The sequence below is a fragment of the Prinia subflava genome, chromosome 5 (assembly GCF_021018805.1).
Source record: "Prinia subflava isolate CZ2003 ecotype Zambia chromosome 5, Cam_Psub_1.2, whole genome shotgun sequence".
Taxonomy (NCBI): Eukaryota; Metazoa; Chordata; class Aves; order Passeriformes; family Cisticolidae; genus Prinia; species Prinia subflava.
Genome location: NC_086251.1, coordinates 60,353,310 through 60,375,913, shown reverse-complemented (window position 1 = coordinate 60,375,913; position 22,604 = coordinate 60,353,310). Strand labels below are relative to the sequence as shown.

Genomic DNA, 22,604 nt, shown 5'->3' with positions numbered 1-22,604 from the left:
AGATCTTCTGTAAGCTCCATGTAAACACATATTCCTCCAGTATCATCAGATTATTTTTCTCCATCCACAAATATACACGCAGGTGGTAACATGGATGTATAATTTCATACAGAAGGCATCCAGTTTTAACATTTAATCTGATCATTCTCTAAATCCCCAGTATAGTAGGATGTACAATGCTTGCATTTTCCTCCTAAAATTTGCCAATTACCAAAATCTGTAAAATATACATAAACAAAAGGCCCATTTCTTTCAACCAAAACAGTCAGTGTTAGATTACTCTGGCACTGAGAACAACATATTGTTTGTGATGGATTTTAACCCTCAGAGTGGTTGAAGTTGCAGACATGGGATTACAGCTTCCACACATGATCCAGACAAACAAGCCAGAACATTTAGAAATGAGTTTTGACTGTGCAATTTAAAACAGAAGAATAAGGGAAAGGCTTCAGATAAGTTCAGGGACTTACCACTTCCTTTTGCTTAAGTAAGTCCCAAACTTCATACATAAAATTGCTATAGGAAGACATTGCTTCCAACAGTATGACATAAATGAATATAAATGTATATTCTTATTATAAATTTAAATATGTTAAAAAACAACCTCATAACAATTAAAAAAAAAACCCCAAACACACACACACACACCCCTGTTGCCTCATCATGTTATACAAAGCAGATGCAGATAGGAGAGGAAAGATTGATAGCACAAAGAGAAAAAGAATACAAAGCCAATCTGTGGTATGTTCCATAGCTTTGAAGAGCTGGGATTAGTTAGGAGGGAATAAGACTAAAATAAACTGAGATGAGATACTGAAAAAAAGGATAGGTGGAGAAAGAGGATTTTAAGACAGGTGTGGAATGAATCAAGATTGAGAGAGTAAGAGGAAAAAAAATAGGTGGGAGTCAAATAATCAAAGGTAGGGAAAGGTGGGAAGAGAATATTCCAGACAGAGAAACTTGGTATTGAGCCTGCTTTGGCTGTGGGGCTGTTGGACACAGGCACAGAGGAAGTGAGGATTGGAGGTATTTCCCTCTGTGCTGTATCCTGGGACTCATGAGCCCTCACAAGACACCAACAAGGATGAGCCATTCCACAAGTATCATTCCCATGCAGAGCAGCTCAAACTGGCACTTCACCCACAAACACCCTGCGAACCATGGGACCGAGAAGTGCATAAAGAGAGCAGTAAAAACCACCCCAGGTTTTCAGGCAGGGAAATTTGCATTACCCAGCGTTGGAGCACTTTGGGAACTCCTCCTCTTCCTCATCCTCCTCCTCCTGTTGCAGTGCTGCTGCCAGCTCTGAGGCTCTCTGCACGGCCAGCTCGCTGAGGCGCTGCGCCAGGTTCAGCCGGCGGGAGCGGGAGGCGTATTTGATGGCCAGGCTCACCACGCTGGGGGTCATGAGCTCAGCCAGCTCCACGCAGCGCAGCTCTCGCTCCAGCTTACAGGAAAGCTGCAAGAGAAGAAGCCTGGGGAGTCACACACCTCGGCTCCACAGCTCCCCCAAGGCTCCAGGGGGAGCAGAGTGTCAGTGGAATCTCACAGCCTTGGTGGGGTGAATAAATGAGGATAAGCCACCAACAGTCATGAGCTACAGGGGAAAGAAAAAGCTTTTTTGTTTCCTTCTCCCCACCACCCTTCACACTGATAAACAACAAACCTGCAGCCCACCTCTTACCAGAGTCTGAACTAGCTGGATTGCCAATCACTAGCCACACTCCTGATAAGAGGAATCACATCAGCATTTACATCAGATGCCACCTCCAAATAAATTACAGAATCATAAAACGGTTTGGGTTGAAAGGGACCTTAAAGCTCATCTCATTCCAACCTCCTGCCATGGGCAGGAACAGCTTCCACTATCCCAGGTTGCTCCAAGCCTCGTCCAGCCTGGCCCTCAGCACCTCCAGTCTCAGAGATAAATCTCAGGGGTTGTTTCTATTATGTATTTGTACTTACAGCAAACAGCTTCATTAGAAGTTCCTGCTGTTCTTTCACTGCCTGATTTTTAGCATTTTCATCAAATTCGTAGCCATTTTTTGACAAGTAATCCAGGTGGCCATGAAACAGAAGAGAACGCCAGTACTGTTCCTGAAAAAAAGGGAGAAGGATGAGGGTTGGAATTCAGAGGGGAAAAAACAGCCCATAACACAATGCCTAATAATTTACAATGTATTTTATTGACTTATTCTTAAATGTTCCTTTCCTTTGATACTTTGAGGGTGAGGGGCAGACAATTCTCCTTCAGGTCGATGCTTGCCAAGGAGAAGATGGATAACAATCACACTTATACAAACTGATCCAGTTGCCATCTATGTTGAATTTCATTCATATTACAGGCTTGCAGCAGGATGAAACCTACATGTTCACCAACGTACTATCAGGATGCACAATCCTAGAACAAGTTATTTTATCTGCTGTCCCACAGCAAACTGGAAGTATTCCAGAATAACTCAGTAAACTTAGGAGTTTATCTGAGAGACATGTAAACACAAACTATAATGCAAGTATGGCTATTAGACCAGGCTAGCCTTGTTCTAGTTATAACTAATTATAAATTTATTCAAAAGCAATATGTTTTCATCAGATGTATTAGGATAACTTTTCTTTACCTACACATATTCCCCCAAGCCAAATTATCAGTTCTTGGCATTCTCATCCCATTATTTTGGATAGAGGGAGGAATGGCAAACATATTCTATCAGATAAAGAACAAAACACTTAACCAAATGAAGGAGAATTAATTAAAAATGAGTGTGTTTACTATTGAAAGTTTTTATCTACACTTCTGTCAAAGAGAATAAATTTCAAATAGCATTAAACTGTTCAAAGGCTGAGGTTAGAATTTTATTTCTCTTTTGTGCATTACAGCTGAGCACCACAAATCTGAAACACTTAAATCAATAAAAATTGAAGAATAAATACAGATATTTTTCTAGAAGTTGTCCACAGGCTCATCTTGCTTCAACCACCTTCTAAATAAGCCAAGCCAGAAGACCTGTGTTTTCAGTGATTATGAATCTGGATACTCAGTACACCTTTCAAAAACTTTGTTATGCCTAAAATAGTAAAACCCAGACATTTTCGAGGGCATCCTGACTGGGATCCCCAAATCTGATATCACTAAAAAATAAGAGTGAGAAAGATTTCACTGGTCAGAAACAGATCATGTGTAAATACAACTTTGCATCAACTCTTCCAGTTTATTTTGTGTCCTTCTAGGAACAGTTGTGAACCAAACCAGAAAAGCTCCACAAAACTGAAGCCAAATTGGCCCCGAGTTTTACTCAGGGTTTGCACTGTCCTCTTTCACAGCAGAGGGGATTAACAGGGGTCTTGTATAATCCCCACTCCAGGGACGCCTGAGCCTCCCAGCTGTGGGCTCCACACCGTTCCATACCTCCATCTGTCCTTTCTCTGTTGCAACTTGGCAAAAAGGAAGTTTGAAAGGCAGGATTGCCACAGCAGGTCGTGGCAGGGTGGGAGGGAACCGGGCTCCTTTGCAAGGAATGCACCTGTGCACAGGAAACAAAACACACCCACTCTCACCAGAGGTTCCTCACTCAACCAGGTCTCCCAAGCTTTAAGAGGATTTATCCTTTGGAAAGTAGCAATTAAAGGACTGCTTAAATACAGCAATGTGTAAGATTCCATGATAAAGGGTTATCTTTACATGGCAAGCAAGAAAAGATTTCAAAACCAGCAAGGCACACGCTACTCTTGTTCACACTTTAAACTCCAAATGTGGTGTGTAAAACACTCTGATCTTGATCTCACAGAGTGTTTGATTTACCAGCTGTTACAAAGAGTAAATGCAATGTATTAAAATCAGAAACGACTCAACAACTGAAGGCACAGGCTTATTGTTTCATTATATTTAAAGGAGTAATTTCTGGTAACAATCACTTAAGCAAACCATTGACTGGGAAAGAGCTGTGTTTCCTGCAGCACCAATGCAGAATTGACAAAAACATCTGGGTTTCTAAGCTGCTGTTTCAGAGACTTGAAAAAAAAGAACAGGAAGCATCAATGTTCTGGCTATCTCTTAATTAAGGCATGTGGTGTTTCTACAACAACCCTTCCCCCTCCTTATCTTCATTATGCTGCCTGCTTTAAGTAAAATGTTCTTTGCAATTCAGAGAGCAGCACTCTCTTTCTTGAAGTAGAAAGAAAAACTCAGGATGACACTCACAGCTGACCATCTTATCAATGTGATGTGACCTGCACGTTTTTGGGGAATTTTCTGGAGACCAACATAATGATTTGGAGGGAGAAACAGGCAGGGAAATGACATTTAAACAGAGGTGTCAGCTTATTTCCCTTATTCCATAAAAGCAGAGTATTATGAACAATGCCACATAAGTTTAAATAAAATGCAGTTTCCCACTAAACTCTACAATGGTCTATAATTAGTAGAGTAAGAGAGTTTAAATGTCAGTAAAGTACGTGGGCTGACGGATTCTGCCCTGGTAGGAAAAGGACACAGACCCCTGAATAAAAAAGGTTACAAATAAAGCTTAGCAACAAAATGTCCAGCAGGCATGTCACACTAAAGAGAAACAGTTATTTAGACACACTAGTATAACATTTTATAAAGAAAGGGTTAGCTTTCAGCTAAATATTTGAGCAATTTTACATCCACAATGGTTCTTCAAGGCCACAGTTTAAATATTAATATAATAACAGACAACTCTGATTTATCTATGTCTGATGATGTAGGTGGGGTATAGGCCTGGATTCTTTTCAAAGTCAAAAAAGGGGAAAACATAGGGGGGAATAAAAAATACCAAGAACCCCATAAATCTGGGAAAAAAAGAAAAAATAACCAAAACCATCAAAGCAGAAATAGATTTCTAACAGCCACCATAACTTTAGAAATTTTCTCTAGGAAAATGCAGTTTCATGAATGTGTCAATAAAGTACACACACACCTCTGAGCCCATTAATCAGTTACAAATTATGAAACTCCAGTGAGTTACTCAAAACCAGTTTAATAACAAATCCTCCATGCAGAATTCTGTTTGGGGAGTTACCATTTGCTGTGCATATTTACCAGGCAGCTGTTTCAGCACCAGCTGAAGTTTGCAGTTTCTCTCTGTAAAAAGGGGTTGAAAAGCGATTCTAGGATTGAAAACCAAGGCAAACAAAGCGTTTGTGAAGTGTTTCCTTGGGAAGCATCTGACCTGAGCTGCTGGGGATTTTCATGGATGCCAACGACCCAGTAATGATCATATTTCCCTTTGCAATGCTCCCTGGTGTTGCACACTGGAATCCAAGTGTTGCCGAGTCCTCGGTTCAGCATCCGCACGATTCCCTCGGAATCCACGTAACAAGGGGTCCCTGTTTGTTAGAAATGAGAGCACTCCCATCTTGCCAGAGGCAGCAGATCACAACCCAGCAAGATGGGAGTGCTGGACAGAGCTGGGAAGTGATGGTTTACACGTTTCAGAGAGGAAATCCTCTCTCCCAAACACAGCACAAACTGGTTTGGAAAAGGCGGTTTCCTTGGAGAGATGCGCCACCTTCTGTCAGCCGACACCACTGCTGGGCAACTGACAAGCTCAAAATTAAAACATTTTATGGACAAATCGGATTTATAATGCTTGGGCAGAGTCCCAAAGGAAATCAGCTATTATACAATTACTTTTTATGTTTATTATAAAAGGTCCTCGCAAGCTACCAACTTCAGGGGGCTGGGGTGCTCTTATGGTGTATTAACAGTTTATTTCTTTTGGCTGAGCAGGAAAACCAATCAGGAGAATAAGTTCTGGTAACATTTGAATGGGAAAATATTAAAGATTTCTGGGAAATACACTGAAAGAAAAATAGAATTTTGTTTATTTTTGAGGAGATTGGAAGGAAAAGTCCAATTCCCAAGATCTACATTACTGAAAGGGCATTAATTAGCCAAAGTTCTCCATAGAATAACAGGGTGGTTTGGGTTGGAAGGAATGGTAAAAATCATCTTGTTGCACCCCTTGCCATGGGCAGGGACACCTTCCAATAATCCCAGGCTGCTCCAAGCCCTGTCCAACCTGGCCTTGGACACTTGCAGGGATCCAGGGGCAGCCACAGCTTCTCTGTGTCAGGGAATAATTCCCTCCCAATATCCCACCTATCCCTGCCCTCTGGCAGTTTGAAGCCATTTCCCCTTGTCTTGTCCAAAGCCCCTTTCCAGCTCTCCTGTAATCCCCCCAGCAGTGTCAGTGTTTCTCAACAGCCCTCAGGCAGGAGTTTCATACCTTCAGCAGAGAATCCAACCCACACCAAATAGGATTTCCTTGTAAGAGAAAGAGGGTCTCCATGCAAAATTTGTTTTTTCTTCATTCCTAACTCCATCAGCTGTACCCCGAGGCACTGGTCCCCATCAAACCCAGTATCTAGGAAAAAGTTTTTCAATGATTGTGTTAGAAAAGGAGAAGGAATTGGCGAAATTAGTTTTGAATCAAAAATTAATTCTAATGCAGCGTTACCCATGGATACCACTGTCAGACACTATTTGATATTTTGGACACACGAGATGTGAATAACAACAACTTCCTTAATTTCCTGTAGTAATTCCTTCTGGCATATCTGAAACTCACATTTAATGTATTAATTTCACTGTCGCAAAATTCTCCCCTTCCCCACAGTTTAATCTCAGCTTCTCAATATCAAACAAAGGCTCTCCTCTCAGAAATCACAGGTCCATGGGTTGTAATGGATGTGCTTGTAAAAGCATCACCCAGAAGAGGAAAAGGAGAAACACCACGAAGAAAAGAAGAAGAAAACACTCTCTGGTGATTACAAACAAATTAATCAGCGTGTAAAGCCAGTGAAAGTGAGGACTGACATCAACCCCAGTTCAAAAGAAGACAAAAGGGAGAAAACTACCTCTGTGATAAACAACCATCAGCTGCTCTCCATGTCCTGCCATGGACACCACTGGGCCTGGGAGGCTGAAGATCTCTTTCTGAACCCCTCCAACTGTGAACAAACGGACCAGCAGGGCAGTGGTGGCACAGGCAGCCCAGCCCTGGCCCAGGCAGATGGCCTCAATCTCCTCATCCTTTGGCATATCCACAGTCCACTCCTTGTTGGCATCCCAGGAGCCAAAATGGATGCAGTGGAGCTTGCTAAGGCAAACAACCAATAAACACCTCAACATGAAGCAAATACAATATCTGAAAATACACCAGTATATTAAATTTTTATCAGAGATCTCTGATGGAACTACAGAGGGCATTACAAATTTCAAGTGGTCATTGGCAAAGGTGTTGCTCAAAATTATTGAAAAATTGAAGAGCCAGCTTGAGCTCCATCACTAGATTTAAAACCTCTAAAGCTGAAGCAGACAGTTGAAACGTCTGAGGGGAGATATTTTTAGATGGAAGCAGGTATTTTTGTCCTCCTTGGCACCCTGAATATCAGCTCTCACTAGAAGTCAGTCATGCTAACTTTCAAAGGGAAAAGATATTACAAACTTCAGTCCTTAATTACTGAAAACTGCCTATGACTAATCCACAGACATCATGCCTTTTGAGGGGTTACCCATTTCCATTGAGAAAAACACTGACACTTTCAAAATCAGACAACCAATACATAACAAATAATACTTTTAAAGGGTGCTTTTCAACTTACCACAAGGCTGTAAGCGTGAAAATAAGAAGAAAGCTCTTCCTTTAAGATATTTCCACAGAAACCAACAACAAAATACTGTTGAAATTGTTCTTAAATGCAAGAACAGAGGTAACTGGTCTAGCTACCTAAATCTTTCTGTAGTTTTCATAAACTTGTGCTCTTCACACTTGAAATTCTTATGGGTATCTCCAAACATCTCCTTAGCAACAGTGTGAAAAGAAATAGCTGAACCCTTGTGATTGATCTTTGATCTGAGCAGACTGAAAAACTATTGTTCATGTTTACAATTCCCTTTGAGTGTGCAGTGTGTGAAGTTTCCAGCACACATACATTCAGAAAAGGAATTAAAAAGAAATTCTCAATTAACAAATTACATTTTTCAATACTCTTGAAGTCTTCAAGCAGGTGGAAGCTAAAATCCTCCTTGAAAGTGGTCCCATGGATAAAAAAACACGATCAAAAGCCAAAAAAGCTCAAAATTGATAGAAGCTGATAATAAAAGCCGAAATAGTTGCAACGAGCTAAAAGCAGCTCCCAGCTATGGGTTTATGGCCATGCCTCACCTTGCAAGCTCCTCTGTGCTCTCACAGGCCAGCAGGATGGCCTCAGGGGAGAGGTCAGCCATGGTGTGGCCCAGGGAGTTGGGCAGGTGCGTGGCGTGGTGCACTGAGGTGTCGTGGAACTCGATGTCGATGGCGTTGTCCTGCTCGTCGCTGTAGCAGCGGATGATCCCAACCGAGTTCCACACCTCAAAAGGAACCACAAAAAACCCCCATCAAATCAAATGCCCATAATCCAGCAGATATACTGCCCTAAAGCAGCCTGCTGGAAGTATTTTGTCTGAAACCTGAGTGGGTGGCAGGCTGGAGAAAGATTGGAGACTAATCAGGGCTTGTGGTTCCTAAAACAGCTGAATTAGGCAGAAAGCAGTTTCACTCTCACTGCTCAGCCATCTTTATCCTTACCAAATTAAGTGTAAAGAACTTGTAGATAGAAAGAAATAGTCAATAATTAACATACAAGTCTTAGCAGCACAAAAATATCCACAGTTCTGACTTAAAAGAAATTTTTAATGGATTTGCTAAAATTGAGTAGCACAGGTACAAACTTGTAGCCTGATTTTGTCTTAAAGCAAAGTATTTATTTCTAAAGCAACTGAAACATAAAACAAAACAAAGCTACTTTCCATTATTTAACTTCACACTGTAAAGTATTAAAAAAAAATCTTGGATTAGACTAAAACACAACACAAAATGAACAATACTAAATATAAAAGAAGCATCTAAATCTAAATAACCACACAGTTTTACCATGAATCGATGCATGAGGTGCACAGGAGTGGAGCCAGACTGGAAGGGCTTTTGCCTGGGCGTTGGCTTTGGCCCATCATAGAGAGGCTGTTGTGCAGATGATGGTGGCAAAGCTGAAAAGCCACCAGCCTGATCATCACCATCATCCTCCTTTTCAAGAAGACCAGAACTAGCTTTTATCAACCCAATATCTAGAAGTTTAAAAAAAAAATCTTACACACAGTATTATGACAGAATATAGGTTAAAAAAATCCAAACAGTCAAGATTTCTCTGGAAAAACAAAGCAGAATATATCTGAGTGGAGGACGTTAAAAGATCATGCCAATAGAAGAGCTCTGGAAAATCAGTTCATTGTGTACCTAGTGAGTTATCATCATCATCATCAATCACTGCCCGTCTCACATGGCCTGGGGGTTGCATAAGGTCATCAGCATCCTCCTCATTATCTCCAGTTTTTGGGGAGGAAGGTGGCTCAATCAAATCCCCGTTTAAATAATCATCATCATCTCCATCAAACAGGTCGTTGTAGTCTTTGGCCACTGCACTGGCAACCTACAACCAGATCAGCCATCAGCACAAAACTTCCTTTGGGCATGGAACCCAAGAAATAAATTAACACACAAGGGGGGACTCACAAAGCACAAAACAGAGTGCTCCATGTAACTTATAAACTAAAATATATATGAGATATATATATAATATTGATTCAGAAGTCATTGGTACTGAGCACCTTCTCATTTGGCTTCTCTGCATCACCAATGTTTTCCAACAGGCCCAGATTTCCCTCAGTGTCTGTGTAAGCAATTTGTTTATATTTAGGGTGCCATGCCAGTCCACAAATTGAGTATTTTTTCTCATGCTTCATCCTAAAAAGAATATGAAAATAATGGATTTTAGTAAGCTCCTCAGGACAGAATCTTCCCCTCCAAGAGTTATTGCAAAAAGTGGCAATTTTTATTGGTACAAGAAAGTGATATTACACATAATAAGATAATTAATACATCACCCTCAGAGTTCCTGTAAAAATAGAGCAAGTCTTCCTTTTCTATGAAGAAAATAATTTAAGGTTTAAAAATCAATCAGAATCACAGTCTTAAAACAACAGCTTTCTGATATACATTTAGAAGACAAAAGAACTCCTCGGCACTCATTTATTCCAGAACCTGCCAGTATTTGAAAGAACATTATTGGTTTCTCTTGAATAAATGGATACATTAATTTTCTATCTTTTCTACCCTTTAACCTTACAAAAATCATCCCATTAATTACTTACATAATAACAATTATGTGAATAATTATTACTTAAATAATAATAATTAATCTTTCTATAATTCTTAATGTATAGATTGAAGTTATAATCATGTTTCTTACATAGAATATTCAGGTAATTCTCTTCTCTACCTCATTTAATAAAACCTTTGATTTTAATTGGGAGGATATTTTTTATGAGCTTTAATTAACCAAACTGCAATTTGTCAGCCTATCCTTTTTGGTCAACAGGTGAGGATGGCTGACTGACCTGTGTTTCCCTCTCCCTCTAGAAAACATGTTACTGGGGTCTGGGATGTGAGGAAAATTAGTTTCCATCAAAGCTACCCTTTAATCAACCATCAGTTTCAAAAATAATAACAGATATACACAGAAAGATTCTGGCATCTGTCGTGGTTGGGGGGGGAGGTGAATTCCTCCAGGGGGATGTGGGCAGTCCAATCAGTGATCAGCTTTTCTGCTGGCACCTGGGTTGGTCACTCGGAGGTTTGGACACGCCTCTGAGGACACAAAGAGTTAAAAGCAGGAGTCTGAGGGGCTCGGCCTCTTTTCAGATCCGGGTTTTCAGCAGAGAGACGTCTCCAATCTCCTTCCCCTGCCCGGCCACGAGGCTGGGTGGGGGAGGGGAAACACGTGGTCGGGCTCAGGTAAGCCGGAGCCCCCGGCAGGGGGGGGGGAAGAAGAGAGGGGACAGGACTGGAACTGAGCTGCCCCGTCCAGGATGGAGGGGTGGAAAACTGTAGAAGTGCCTGCTGTGTGTGCTCACCCCCTCCTCCCCCCCCAAACTCCGGGAGAAGGTGCTCAGCCACATGGAAGTTTGCAGAGCCTGGGAGTGCCTCAGCCTGCACCCTGCCGAGAAGAAACTGTTAACCCTTGCTTGGCAGAAAGAAACTTTTCTTAGACATTGATTCTCATGACTGGTGGTTTTCGGAGAGAGGGAAGCGGCCTGGGACCGAGATGATAAAGCATGATTGGAAGGAACTCGATGGAAGAATGAGAGGAGTAGCCTTAGAGCTAGACTTTTCTTGCATAATGTCAGCCATGGACTGAACTTGAGTCTCTTTTGAACATAAACTGCATTTTTAGGTAGATGCAGCTGCCCCTTGCTTTTGCTACAGTGACTGGCACTTGAAGAGTTGGAGCGAGCAGAGAAAAGAGGGGGAGGGTAAGGTGGTGCCCTCTGCCCTCAGGGCAGACCTGCTCCTGGAACCCCGGCCCCTGGGTAAAAAGGGGAGAGCTCGGCATGCAGCATCCTTAAAAAAGCCCTGTATGTAGTTTTGGCCTATGAGACAGCGGTGAGAGCGCTGGACATAGGAAAAAGAGAGTGTCACCTTAGCAGACTTCTCCGGGCGGTGCTATGGGTGACATAGAAACACATAAGGGGTGGACCCGTGTTTTCTGAGAAACAGTCTGTGGTGCGAGAGAGACTCCTCTCTCCCTTGCTGAATTGAAGATTAGTTTGTTTTTGAGTGGTGATTGTTTGATCTAAAACCCAGGGGTTGGTCTGTGAAGAGTGATGGGTGGGGAGGTAGAAACTGGGAGAAGAAATGTTCTAAGAAGTTTTTATTTCTGTCTCTGTGTGTGTTTAAGAGTATTTCTGTCCCTGTTCTTATGTAATTAATAAAGTTTTAGTGGGTTTTTTTTTTGTTTTCAAGATTTAAGCCTGCTCTGCTCTGTTCCTGATCACATCCCACAGGAGTTGTTAGAGAAAAAACATATATTCATGGGTGCACTAACATCTGGCCAGTGCTAACCCATGACAGCATCTGAACAAAATCCACCTTCAAGTCCCTTCCCTAAGGTACCTGACAGGTTAAACCAGAAACCCCTGCAAATCTCATCAGGGTTTTTCAAGAGGCAGAGTTCTGCATTAGCACAAAAAACTGTTACAGAAAAGACCATAAAATTCTATTTCAGGAGAAAGAGATGAACGTGGGGATTTATGGAACAGCACTGAATTACCTCTCTATGCACTGCTGGGTTCCCACATTCCACACCACTATATTCCCATCCACACTCCCAGCTGCCAGGAACTGCCCACAAGGAGACCAGACCACAACATTCAAGGGCTAAGGAAAAAAATAAAACAAATAGTAATAAAAAGTGACCAATGCATGCAGAGCATTCCTGTTCTGGAGCTTAAAACACACAGATATTCTGGAATTAAAAAATTAATAATCATCTTTAGTAGACCATATCCAGCTTCCTGTATATGGGCTGGGGTTAAGAAGCTCTTTTTCTTTAAAAACTATTATAAAAATGGTTGCTTAAAAAAAACACTCTTTAAGACAGCACATTTTTGTTTCAGAATATGCATCTTCTGACATTAAACAGTGCCACGAGGCCAAACAAAACCCAATTCTACACATGCAGAAAGAAGCATTTTGCAAACTCAGCACTAAACATAGCTTTATTTATTTTGAACTTAATACAGTCCCATAAATTAAAATCCAAGGCTGTGTGCTCTGAATCTTAATAACACTAGAAGGTGGTTCTCTTCAACCCAAAGATTCCCAAGTACATGGTGAGGCCAAAAGAAAGAAGGTGGCACAGTCAGGTCCACTAAATTTCAGCTCAATAAAATATAAAGTGAACAACTGACATCTCTGCTCTGTTCAGAAATGAGACTCCTGACATTTTCCCTTAAAAGCTCTGTATTTAGAGCAATTTGTGAAAACAGATGTTCTTTGTGGGTGAGTCACTGGGAGACTTTAGAGACCTGGTGGGTTACTGTAAATGAAAGAGGGGAATCAGAGCCACAGGAGGGTGACACCACTCAGTATCTCTGCCCTGTTTTCCAACAGAAAGCAACAGGATCAGAAATTAAACACAAAATATAAATGATCATTACCAAGAGAAGGGGGCCAGGGAAGGGAGAGGTGCTGTGCAGAAGACAATTTCCAGCAGAATAACATTTAAATTACAGAGTAATTAACAAGCCCTGGGTTTCTGCACCTACCTGTGTGATGGAGGCATCTGACAGATTAAATTGACTGTCCCAGGTTTTTCTTCTGAACAGTTCAACAACTTTATCTACAGGAACTGCCAGCAGCTGCTCAAAGGAAAAATATTACACAATTTAAAACCAGCTACCTGTCAAACAGAACACTCAAACAGCACAGCTCCCTCATTCAGGAGCCTCACAGATGTGACTGCCTCAGGATTTAACAGCTCTCTAACATCCCAGCCATGGCAACTGAGAGAGGAAGCTGAAGTAATTTAAATTACAAGGTTCTTTAATGCTTTCCACAGGCAACAGAGCAAAACATGCCTGTTTTTACTGTAATCTTCATTTCCTTCTGGCAGAAAACTGCACCATAAGGTTATAAGTTCTTATTTATCAAAACATGACACACATACACGTAGTTTTCAATGCCCTGAGCACAAAGCTTAGGTAATTCTTTACCCTCCCTCCCCACACTCCTTTTGATCAGGTTACAATTTCTCAATAAATCTGATTGGAATGGATTTATTCATAGCTGATTGAGCTGATTCCTCAACCAGCTCATTTCATCTTCCATAAAACTACATAAATGTTACTGGCTGGTTATTTCTTTAGGATTTAGTTTTGTTAGGATTCTAACAATTTGATTTGTAAGAGAAGCAAGACAACTGCTTACATTTCGAATACGTGTGTGTGTGTGTGAAGAATTAGTCTAAAAATGGAAAGTCTTTGGTTTTATGCAATATGGATATTGAAACAATTTATACTAAGGGTGACATTCACTCTTCCATGGTAAAATTGATACATAACACTGCCAGAGCAGCCAAGGATTTTGAAGAGTCGTGGAATCACTTAGGTTGGAAAAGACCTCTCAGGTCATCAAGTTAACAACCATTAACCTGGCAGTGTCATCTTCACCCATGTCCCCAAGTGCCACATCCACACAGCTTTTAAATCCCTCCAGGGATGAGGACTCCACCACTGCCCTGGGCAGCTGTGCCAGGTCTGACAACCCTTTTGGTGAGGAATTTTTCCCTACTATCCAATCTAAACCTCCCCTGATGCAAACTGAGGCCATTTCCTCTTGTCCTGATGTTTCTGACCTGGGAGAAGACACCGACCCCCACCTGGCTGCACCCTCCTTTGATCTTCAGGTGAAAAGAAAGAGAGCAACTTACTGAGGAAACATTTACTGACTAGTAAATAATTTACTTAAAGCAGAGAAGGACAGGACTCTTTTGATGCTCTGTTGTGAATAATTTGATTACTTCCCTCGTGTACAATGTTCCTTCCTATTCAGAACACCATGACTGTTTAATGCTGGTTAGGGCTGACAGCTGGACTCCTGCCAAACTCAGTCTGGAGCTTAAACAAGGAGCCATTTCCAGCTTTTTATGTTTCCTAAAAGGGAACTTCACCCAATTTTTTTCCTTACTCCCAGGAGGTGCAATTTGGGCTTGCCCAGATTGAATTCTACCATTGGACTCAGAGGCAAAAGAAGGATTAAGATGTGACAAAACAATGTCACTTACCTTGCCAGTGCCAGGTTGCCAGGCAAGCCTGCAGATTGATTTAGCATTTATCACATCATTACATTTCTGCAGCAGCAGCCAGCTTTTTGTGCATGTCTGAAAATAAACATTTTAAAAAGTAAGCTTTTTAGCTCTGTGAAAATCTGCTGTTCAGTACAAATTCCTAAAGGAAAAGGGTGGGGGGAAAAAAAAACCAAAAGGAAGAAATATATCTGAACTGAAATAATCTCTTGTTGCCCTGGTTTTTCTGAGATTTTTTAAAGCCTTCTACTTGCTTGTAAGATGGAGTCAGTTCTTTAGCTACTGTTGCGATATTAAGGGTCAGTCTTTCACTTTCTCACGCTTTGGAACATAAACAACCCTTCTTGTTTTTGTTCACTGTCCTTTGCTTACATATTTCCAACCTGAAAATAATGTTGGTTGACAGCTGTTCCAAAGCGTGAGAAAGTGAAAGACTGACCCTTAATATCGCAACAGTAGCTAAAGAACTGACTCCATCTTACAAGCAAGTAGAAGGCTTTAAAAAATCTCAGAAAAACCAGGGCAACAATCTCTTTCATCAAAATACAGTAGTACATACTGCCTTGAAAGTACTTTGTCAATGTAGCCCTGAAACTATTTTAATGACAATAAAACTACTTGTAACAGAAATAAGATCACAGAACATGTATCTTTAATCAAGTACAGAACAAATGAGCTCATCTATTTTTAGGTTATAGAGAAATGTGGCCAAAAAGCATTTGTCAAACCCAGGTCAACTACAGCAAGGTGACACACAGCAGCCTGAATATGGTCCCAGCAGTGTAAGGAATGAATGGCTGTAATCTCAAATCACAGCAAGATTCATGCATCAAACTGCCCCAATCCTGGAACATTCTCAGGATAATTTCCCCAGAAGGCACCCACTGGAACATGAGATTTCACACAACTATGCTTGTGTCTTAAAAAAGTAGCAAGCCACAAGTGTGGGGGGTATGTTTTATCTGTACTTACAGGAATAATTCCACAGGGATTCTTACTCCAGTCAGTGGCATTTAGCAAAATTATGCCATATCCATACACAGAGCTGCCTTATTAAAGCCTTCACCTGAAATCCTCAAGTTCCATAGAGTTCTAAGAGCAGAGGCTAAATGTTTTTTACTAATTTACTACGGTTAACAAATTGTTTATTATAATCCAAATTCCTCAGTCCTGAAAGCAACAAGCTGAAATTCTGCAATGAGGAATCTGATGTCAGTTGCTGTCCTCATTTTGTCCTTGGCACTCCCAGTGTTGGCCAATTAGGAGAGATGAACGGAAGGAATCAGGGATTTCACAGACAGGAAGAACAAAACACAGCTACCCAGGCAACATTTCATAATCAGGGTTTGGAATTTCTCCCAGAAGCCAATAGAAATATTCTGTGAAGTGTAGCTCGATTTCATCCCCAAAAGGAAAATCCTGCTCCAGGAGGGTTATTTCAGTCCAGCTCTCCTTGCTGGCTGTGAAATCCTGGATTGCTTAGGGAAGATTTCACGTGGAAGGGGAGCCTTTACCTGATCTGCGAGGTTCCAGACTCTGACAGAACCGTCACAGCTCGCCGAGGCCTCGGGGAGAGAATGGAGTAAACAAATTAATAATTAAAGACATAGAGAAACTAATGCTACAAAATAGAAAAATCCCTATAACCAATGCCACAGATACAGGATACACAGGCAGTTTTAAGAAGAAAGCCTCTCTGTTTAAATCACTTTAAGATTTAAAACTTTCCAATGCCATCATCTTGATAATTGTACTCAACTCCAAGCTGCTGTAATTACAAACCCTCATACTTCAAGTGAGCTATTTATTTGCAAAAGAGGCTCAAAATTAATATTAAATTTCTTTAGTGAGGCACCTTTTCTCCTCCAAATTAGATTCCAGAAGAACACAGAGAGCAACTGATTAGTAAAGCAAAGACTGAGTTCTTCTGGGAGGCAACAAGTTGTCACAGACTCCCTCCACCAGCAAGGTCAGATGAAACGAAGTTGTCTCATCTGCACAGTCACTGGTTGGTTTTTTTGCTAAAAACTACATTTTTAATTTTTTTTTTTTTGCCCCAGGAAAAATGGGATTCAAAGCAGAAAGCAAATAATAAAACTTTTTTTTTTTTTTACCAGGTAAACATCCTTGGGGTCAAAAGACAGGCTTAAAACAGGAGCATCGTGTCCTCGGAATGTTTTCTGCTTGCTGCTATCAGTCACCTCCACAACTTTGATAATAAAGTCACTGCAGAACACAATGACATAAAATTTGTTAGCATTGCTTGCTATTAACAATGACAAGCTATGTTTTTATGGCAATAAAAATTGGGTATTAAATATCTTTTGGGGAAGTTACAGCTCTCAACACTGTATGATGGAATGGAAAATGAGAATCTTGAGGTTTGTTACAATAGGAATGAGGGCAGACGATTTTTAGCAGAAAATTATTTTTGTTCATGTCAAAATTCATAAAATATGAATTTTGTTTTTTGTTTTTTGAAGAAGATTTGCACACACAGAATATTCTACATGATCTAATAAAAATCTCTGCTCAGATACCAGAAAGCTGTTGACTTAACAAGAACTATATTGATTACTATAATTATTTGGTCAACTGGCTTTTACAAAAAAAGGATGGTGCAAGTAGTTTATTCTGTGTTACTTTTTAACAGGATTTTAAGACTATGTAGTGTATCAGATACACTAAGAGAATTTTTACAATTTCATTCCTTCTTCCAAAATTGCAGCCACTGCTGCAGTTTAACTCAAAATACCAATCCTAACTCCTAAGACAAAGAGCTCCTGCGATAAACTTCCAGTACCACTCTCTCTAAAAACCTCAGCAGTACCCTCAGAAATTTCATTTTGGGATTTAATTCTACAGGGTTAACCATCACTTTTAACCTTTTTAATGCAAACTTTGGCAGCCAGTCGGATGTTAAATTTATACAGAACTGAAGTTTGGGGATTTCATGTAAAAATGGAGAAATCTGGTACAAATAAAAGCAATTCTACTCAGCTGCACTCCTTCACTTCATGGCTTTCACCATTTTCCTTTAGTATGACACAGAAGACCTCACTGAAGGGTGGCCTGACAGTTTTGTGAGCTCTTTTTCCTAAAAATGTGCGAGCCCCAGCCAGGCTGCAGGAGTACTGGGGGGTTATAAAAGTTTCAGAAACAGCAAAGAGTTTGCTGTCTGCCTAATCTCTCTGATCAAAGCTGGATCCTGGGGCAGAGCTGTTCTCTCAGAAACAAGCACTGGCAGAGGGCCCAAAGCCATGATCCCTGTCAGATTTGGAGATTACAGTGGTTACTGCCCAGCCTCCCAGTTTTGGTGGAGCTGCTGCCAGAGTTCACAGTCCAGCATATTCATCCAAAATGCTTTTCTGGTTTGAATCACACTTAGAGGAGCCAGGAGGCAGATCTCTGCCATGTCCCCTGTGGAGCGAAATTCCAGAAGAGAGGCAAGCAGACAGCCTGAATTAGCTAGGACTGCCCAAAGAGTTCACCAAATCCAATTAAGAATCACCCGAGCCTAAATATATGAAAAAGCCTCACAAAACCCCCATTGCCTGCTGGCTATTTTGCCTCCTCTGTTAAAGGACTGGAGTATATTCTGTAAAAGTACACGTGCTGCCCTAAGAAAAGAACTAAACTACATATTAAATTCCCCTCAGGCAAGTCTTGAAAGTGTCATCTGTTATCGTTTGGCAGATCAGTGACGCTTATGCCAGAGAATGACTCAAAGCTCTCACTCAAATCAGAACCAATCTAACTTTAAGATGTGCACATTCATCTGCAGCTCCATGATCCTGAGCAGTTGGGACATCACCCTCACTCCTTGATGAGAGGAGACATCCATAAGGGTGAACAATTGTGCTTCAGACTGAGAACTGAAAACACTCAAGCCTCCTAAAGGAAAGAAATCATTTCCCAACACCAGACTTCTATATAAAACTACTTGGTGGCTCAAGTACCTCCCAGAGCATTGTTTCCTAAACTCCTCCTCATCCCTTTCTTCCCCTCCACCCCCCTGAAGGCATTTTCCAATCCTCTCCAGCCCTCAGAGGTCTGTGGGTCCATGACCTCGTGGTAACCACCAGGCTGTGTGGAAGTTTCCAGACTTTGGAGGGCAGCAGAGCTTCTCCCCAACATCACCTGGCTCCAGCAGCCACCCTGGTGCCATCGGGACTGAAGGTGACATGGGTGACACTGGTGGTGAAGCGGGTGAGGATCCCGTCCGGAGCTCCCTCGGGAAATGTGTGCACCTGCACGGTGTTGTTGGAGACTGCTGTGACCAGCCTTCCACCCTGACAATAAACCAGCATAAAACCTCTCAGTCAAAACACTTCATGCCACAGAGACAAAAATCCCGCTCTGATGTCCCAAATATTTTGGCAGATTGACTTTATTCACTCCAAAAAGGTTTGACAGCAAGAGTAGTAAGGGAAATACTCGTTAACTTATATATTTTCTGCCCAAAAATACAGACAAGCAGAGTAACTTTAATAATTTATCACTTTAACCAAACTAACTTGCATGCTCTTTAGATTCATCTGCTGCAGCATCAGGAGAGGGCACCCTTGGACTGGAATTCTCAGTTAAATGCCACCAGGGAAAGATGAGCTCACAAATTATAGCTCAGTTCTTTGCAGAAAACAGAAGGCAGATGTTTACTAAAAAATAATCTAGATTTTAAAACGTGCAAAACAAAAGAAATAATTATCCCATATTTGGAAAATAATACCTCTTCAAGTGACAATACTATTCCTCATTTGTACACAGCAGTAAAACTTCAAAATAAATATAAAGAAATGCCTTATTTTCTTTTTTATTGTGTGTACTTTTTAGGGGGAGGCAGTATTGTGGTTGGGTTTTTTTTGTTAAGGTGTGTAAAATTCTAGTAAAAATCCTGAAGGTAAAGGAAGCAGCAGTCAGTAGTGAATAACCTAAAAAAATAAGATATTAGATTTCTTACCCAGATTACATCAACATCTCAGAATAGTCCCCGATGACTTTTCATTAATGAAGAGTAATTTTTGAAAAAAGGATTTTCTGACATTTAAATCTCCCACTGTTTAAAAAGAAAACATCCCTCAAAACTAGAGCACCTTTTTTAATTTTCCCCAGGATTTTTCCTCATCTATTCCATAATAGTTTTAGCAATTTCTGGCTCTGCCACTGATTTGCTGAGAGAACCCACTCAAGTCACTTCACTTGGTTTGTGAAACAATAATTAATGTGATGGAAATCCACAGCAAAATACTCTAAAAATCAATGATGAAAATAGACTTTACAAGTATTGAGGAATAGATATATAAGGTATGTTAAAAAGGTCCTAAGAAAGAGGATTCAATTAAGGCAGTATATCTGAATAAAACTTCCAATTATAATTCTTAAAATGCAATACAAAAATGTTAATACTCATTTATTTCCTCTTTCCTAGTCCTCTACAAAATCACAAGTAGTTGAAAAACAATTTTAAAATTTCTCTTTATCACTGCCAGGTTAAATACACAATATTTGTAGAAGTGATGTGGGCTTCTGGAAGTCTTCTCTTCTAAAAGTGCCACAAAGACAATATTTTAGACCCACTATGATTAATGTAATATCAAAAAAATTGGACATGAAGGAAATAATGTGACCATTCTCAAGCTAAACACATGAACATGCAGAGTAAAAAGAATTCATTTTCTATTATATAAATCCTCTTCTCACTTTAGGGACACAGGGTCAGAGGCATCTTTAGGCCAAACAACAATTCTGAGAGTGAAACATCAACCAATTATTACAAAGAAAGTGTTACCAAACCATTACTCACTTTGTGAGAACAAGTTTTGATTAATACAGATTATAATTCCTTGGACTTTAACACGGGCCCACATAAAACAACCTCTTGGCTTTCTTCCTAATACCTGATGATCACATCCTATGCTGGGAAAATTCTTGCAACTCACATGGTGAGAAAACACTGAAAGAGCCTAAAAAGTTCACTGCATAATTAGCTTAATCTGCTGGGTTTGTTTCTCAGAGAGGAGATCAAAGTCAGAAATTAATGTAATTGAAGGAAGAGGAGGGGAAAAACCATGACAAAAGTTTAGTATGAGTGATAATTCCTCTACAGCTGTGTAGGGGGCAGAATGAATTGTCAGAGGTAACTCTTGTTTATTGTTACCCACAGAAGCAGCAACCCTGAGCTGGCAGATCCACAAACTGCAGGAAGATCCACAACTGTGAGGAGCTGTGTTAACAGCCCTACCTTTAGAGCACAGGAGAAGGCCATTTCTCCCACGTTAATGGTCTTTGGATAATCGTCATCCAGGTTTTCCCAAATCCTCACATCTCCATCGCTGCCACACGTCACAATGCAGCTGTGGAAAGACACAGGATTTGTTAACATCCAGGAGTCTGCAGCCTTTTTTAAGCATTTGGCTGTGATGCCAAACGAGGCTTTTTGTGGTTTCAAGGGATTGTTACCAGACCATTTCTTATGAACAGTCTTTGCAATGATAATGAATTTAAGAAAGGAATAAAATAATATGGACTTTAACCATAACCAGTACACAAGGTGTATCCTTTGAGTTTGTTTTGAGAGGGCTTGGGTTTTTTTTAGTTTACCTTTCAGTCTATAAAAAGGTAATACTAAATATATAGTTTGTATTTATACATCCAAGAACTAGCACAAGGAAGAGATGAAAATATAGCAATGCCAATATTGCATTCCTCCAACTATATTTTTGATTTCTTAGTGCATACATAAACGTATTTACTCCCACACTACACTGATTTCTGCTAAAATCTATGAAGTCACTCCCATATAATGTGCATATAGAGTTTATATATATATAATACTTACTATATATGTACATGGGGATATATATATGCTTACATTTAAGTTACAAATCAATCACTTCTAAACTCAGAGCACCTAAATTTGTCACACAGCACAAGCAAAACCCAAATGATTTCTTGGACCATGCCAGGCCATAAATCTATCCCAGTATCTCACACAGCAGTGGATAATATAGAAACTTATTGAATCATTAAGACTGAAAAAGTCCTCTCAGATCATCGAGTCCAACAATTCCCCCAGCACTGCTGAGGCCACCGCTGAGCTGTGTCCCCAAGTGCCACATGTACACGGCTTTTAAATCCCAGCAGGGATGGGTACTCCACCAGTGCCCTGGGCAGCTGTGCCTATGACTGACCACTCTTTCAGTGACAAAATTTTTCCTAATACCAAACTCCTGGGAATGCATGAACAAGAACAGCAAACAGCCCATCCCTCTCTCTGTCCCTGGCAGTGGGGTGTTACCTGCCGGTGTCATCAAAGCAGACATCGGTGTGTCCCTCGCTGTGGCCGTACCGCATTGGCCTCTGCGTCGAGGGCATCTTTGCTCCCACCTGTCTGCTTCTGGGGAGGAAAAAAGAGGAGAAATCACATTAATTAAAAAGAAACATTTCAGGAAGAGCATCAGATAGAAGGGATAAGGTGGGAGCTGCTGGGACACCCACCCGCTAAGCCACCTGTGGGGATGGAGACAGCAGGGGGATGAGGACATGGAATGGGAGATGAGGACACTGTGGGGATGAGGACATGGGAATGGGGACATTGCTGGGAGGCGAGCATGGGGATGGGAGAGGGGGACACTGCAGGGATGGTGACATCAGAGGGATGGGGACACGGGAGTGGATGAGGTCATTGATGAGGTCACGGGGGCAGGAGATGGGGACACTGCAGGGATGGTGACACTGCAGGGATGGGGACATCGCAGGGATGGGGACACAGGGTTAGGGGGAACCATAGGGATGGGGGCATCAGGAAAAAGACATGGGGATAGGAAATGGGGACATTGGACATTGCAGGGATGAACGACATGCTGATGAGGTCACGGGGTAGGAGATGGGGACACTGTAGG

At 41.1% G+C, this 22,604-nt stretch overlaps 1 protein-coding gene across 1 annotated transcript in view; it reads right to left on the bottom strand.

The window, feature by feature from the left end:
• Nucleotides 1-22,604, bottom strand: part of WDHD1 (WD repeat and HMG-box DNA binding protein 1) — a 28,696-nt gene that overhangs the window by 5,631 nt on the left and 461 nt on the right. Inside the window, exons 2-19 of the mRNA XM_063399653.1 lie at nucleotides 22,001-22,099; nucleotides 20,945-21,056; nucleotides 18,844-18,995; nucleotides 16,818-16,929; nucleotides 16,218-16,268; nucleotides 14,683-14,778; nucleotides 13,166-13,258; nucleotides 12,169-12,275; nucleotides 9,668-9,803; nucleotides 9,297-9,489; nucleotides 8,937-9,127; nucleotides 8,190-8,374; nucleotides 6,880-7,121; nucleotides 6,249-6,386; nucleotides 5,190-5,346; nucleotides 3,407-3,521; nucleotides 1,966-2,097; nucleotides 1,233-1,459 (exon numbers count right to left, since the gene is read on the bottom strand). Of these exons, the coding sequence (XP_063255723.1) occupies nucleotides 1,233-1,459; nucleotides 1,966-2,097; nucleotides 3,407-3,521; nucleotides 5,190-5,346; nucleotides 6,249-6,386; nucleotides 6,880-7,121; nucleotides 8,190-8,374; nucleotides 8,937-9,127; nucleotides 9,297-9,489; nucleotides 9,668-9,803; nucleotides 12,169-12,275; nucleotides 13,166-13,258; nucleotides 14,683-14,778; nucleotides 16,218-16,268; nucleotides 16,818-16,929; nucleotides 18,844-18,995; nucleotides 20,945-21,056; nucleotides 22,001-22,077 (2,516 nt within the window). The 5' untranslated portion in view covers nucleotides 22,078-22,099. The remainder of the gene's footprint in view (nucleotides 1-1,232; nucleotides 1,460-1,965; nucleotides 2,098-3,406; nucleotides 3,522-5,189; nucleotides 5,347-6,248; nucleotides 6,387-6,879; nucleotides 7,122-8,189; nucleotides 8,375-8,936; nucleotides 9,128-9,296; nucleotides 9,490-9,667; nucleotides 9,804-12,168; nucleotides 12,276-13,165; nucleotides 13,259-14,682; nucleotides 14,779-16,217; nucleotides 16,269-16,817; nucleotides 16,930-18,843; nucleotides 18,996-20,944; nucleotides 21,057-22,000; nucleotides 22,100-22,604) is intronic.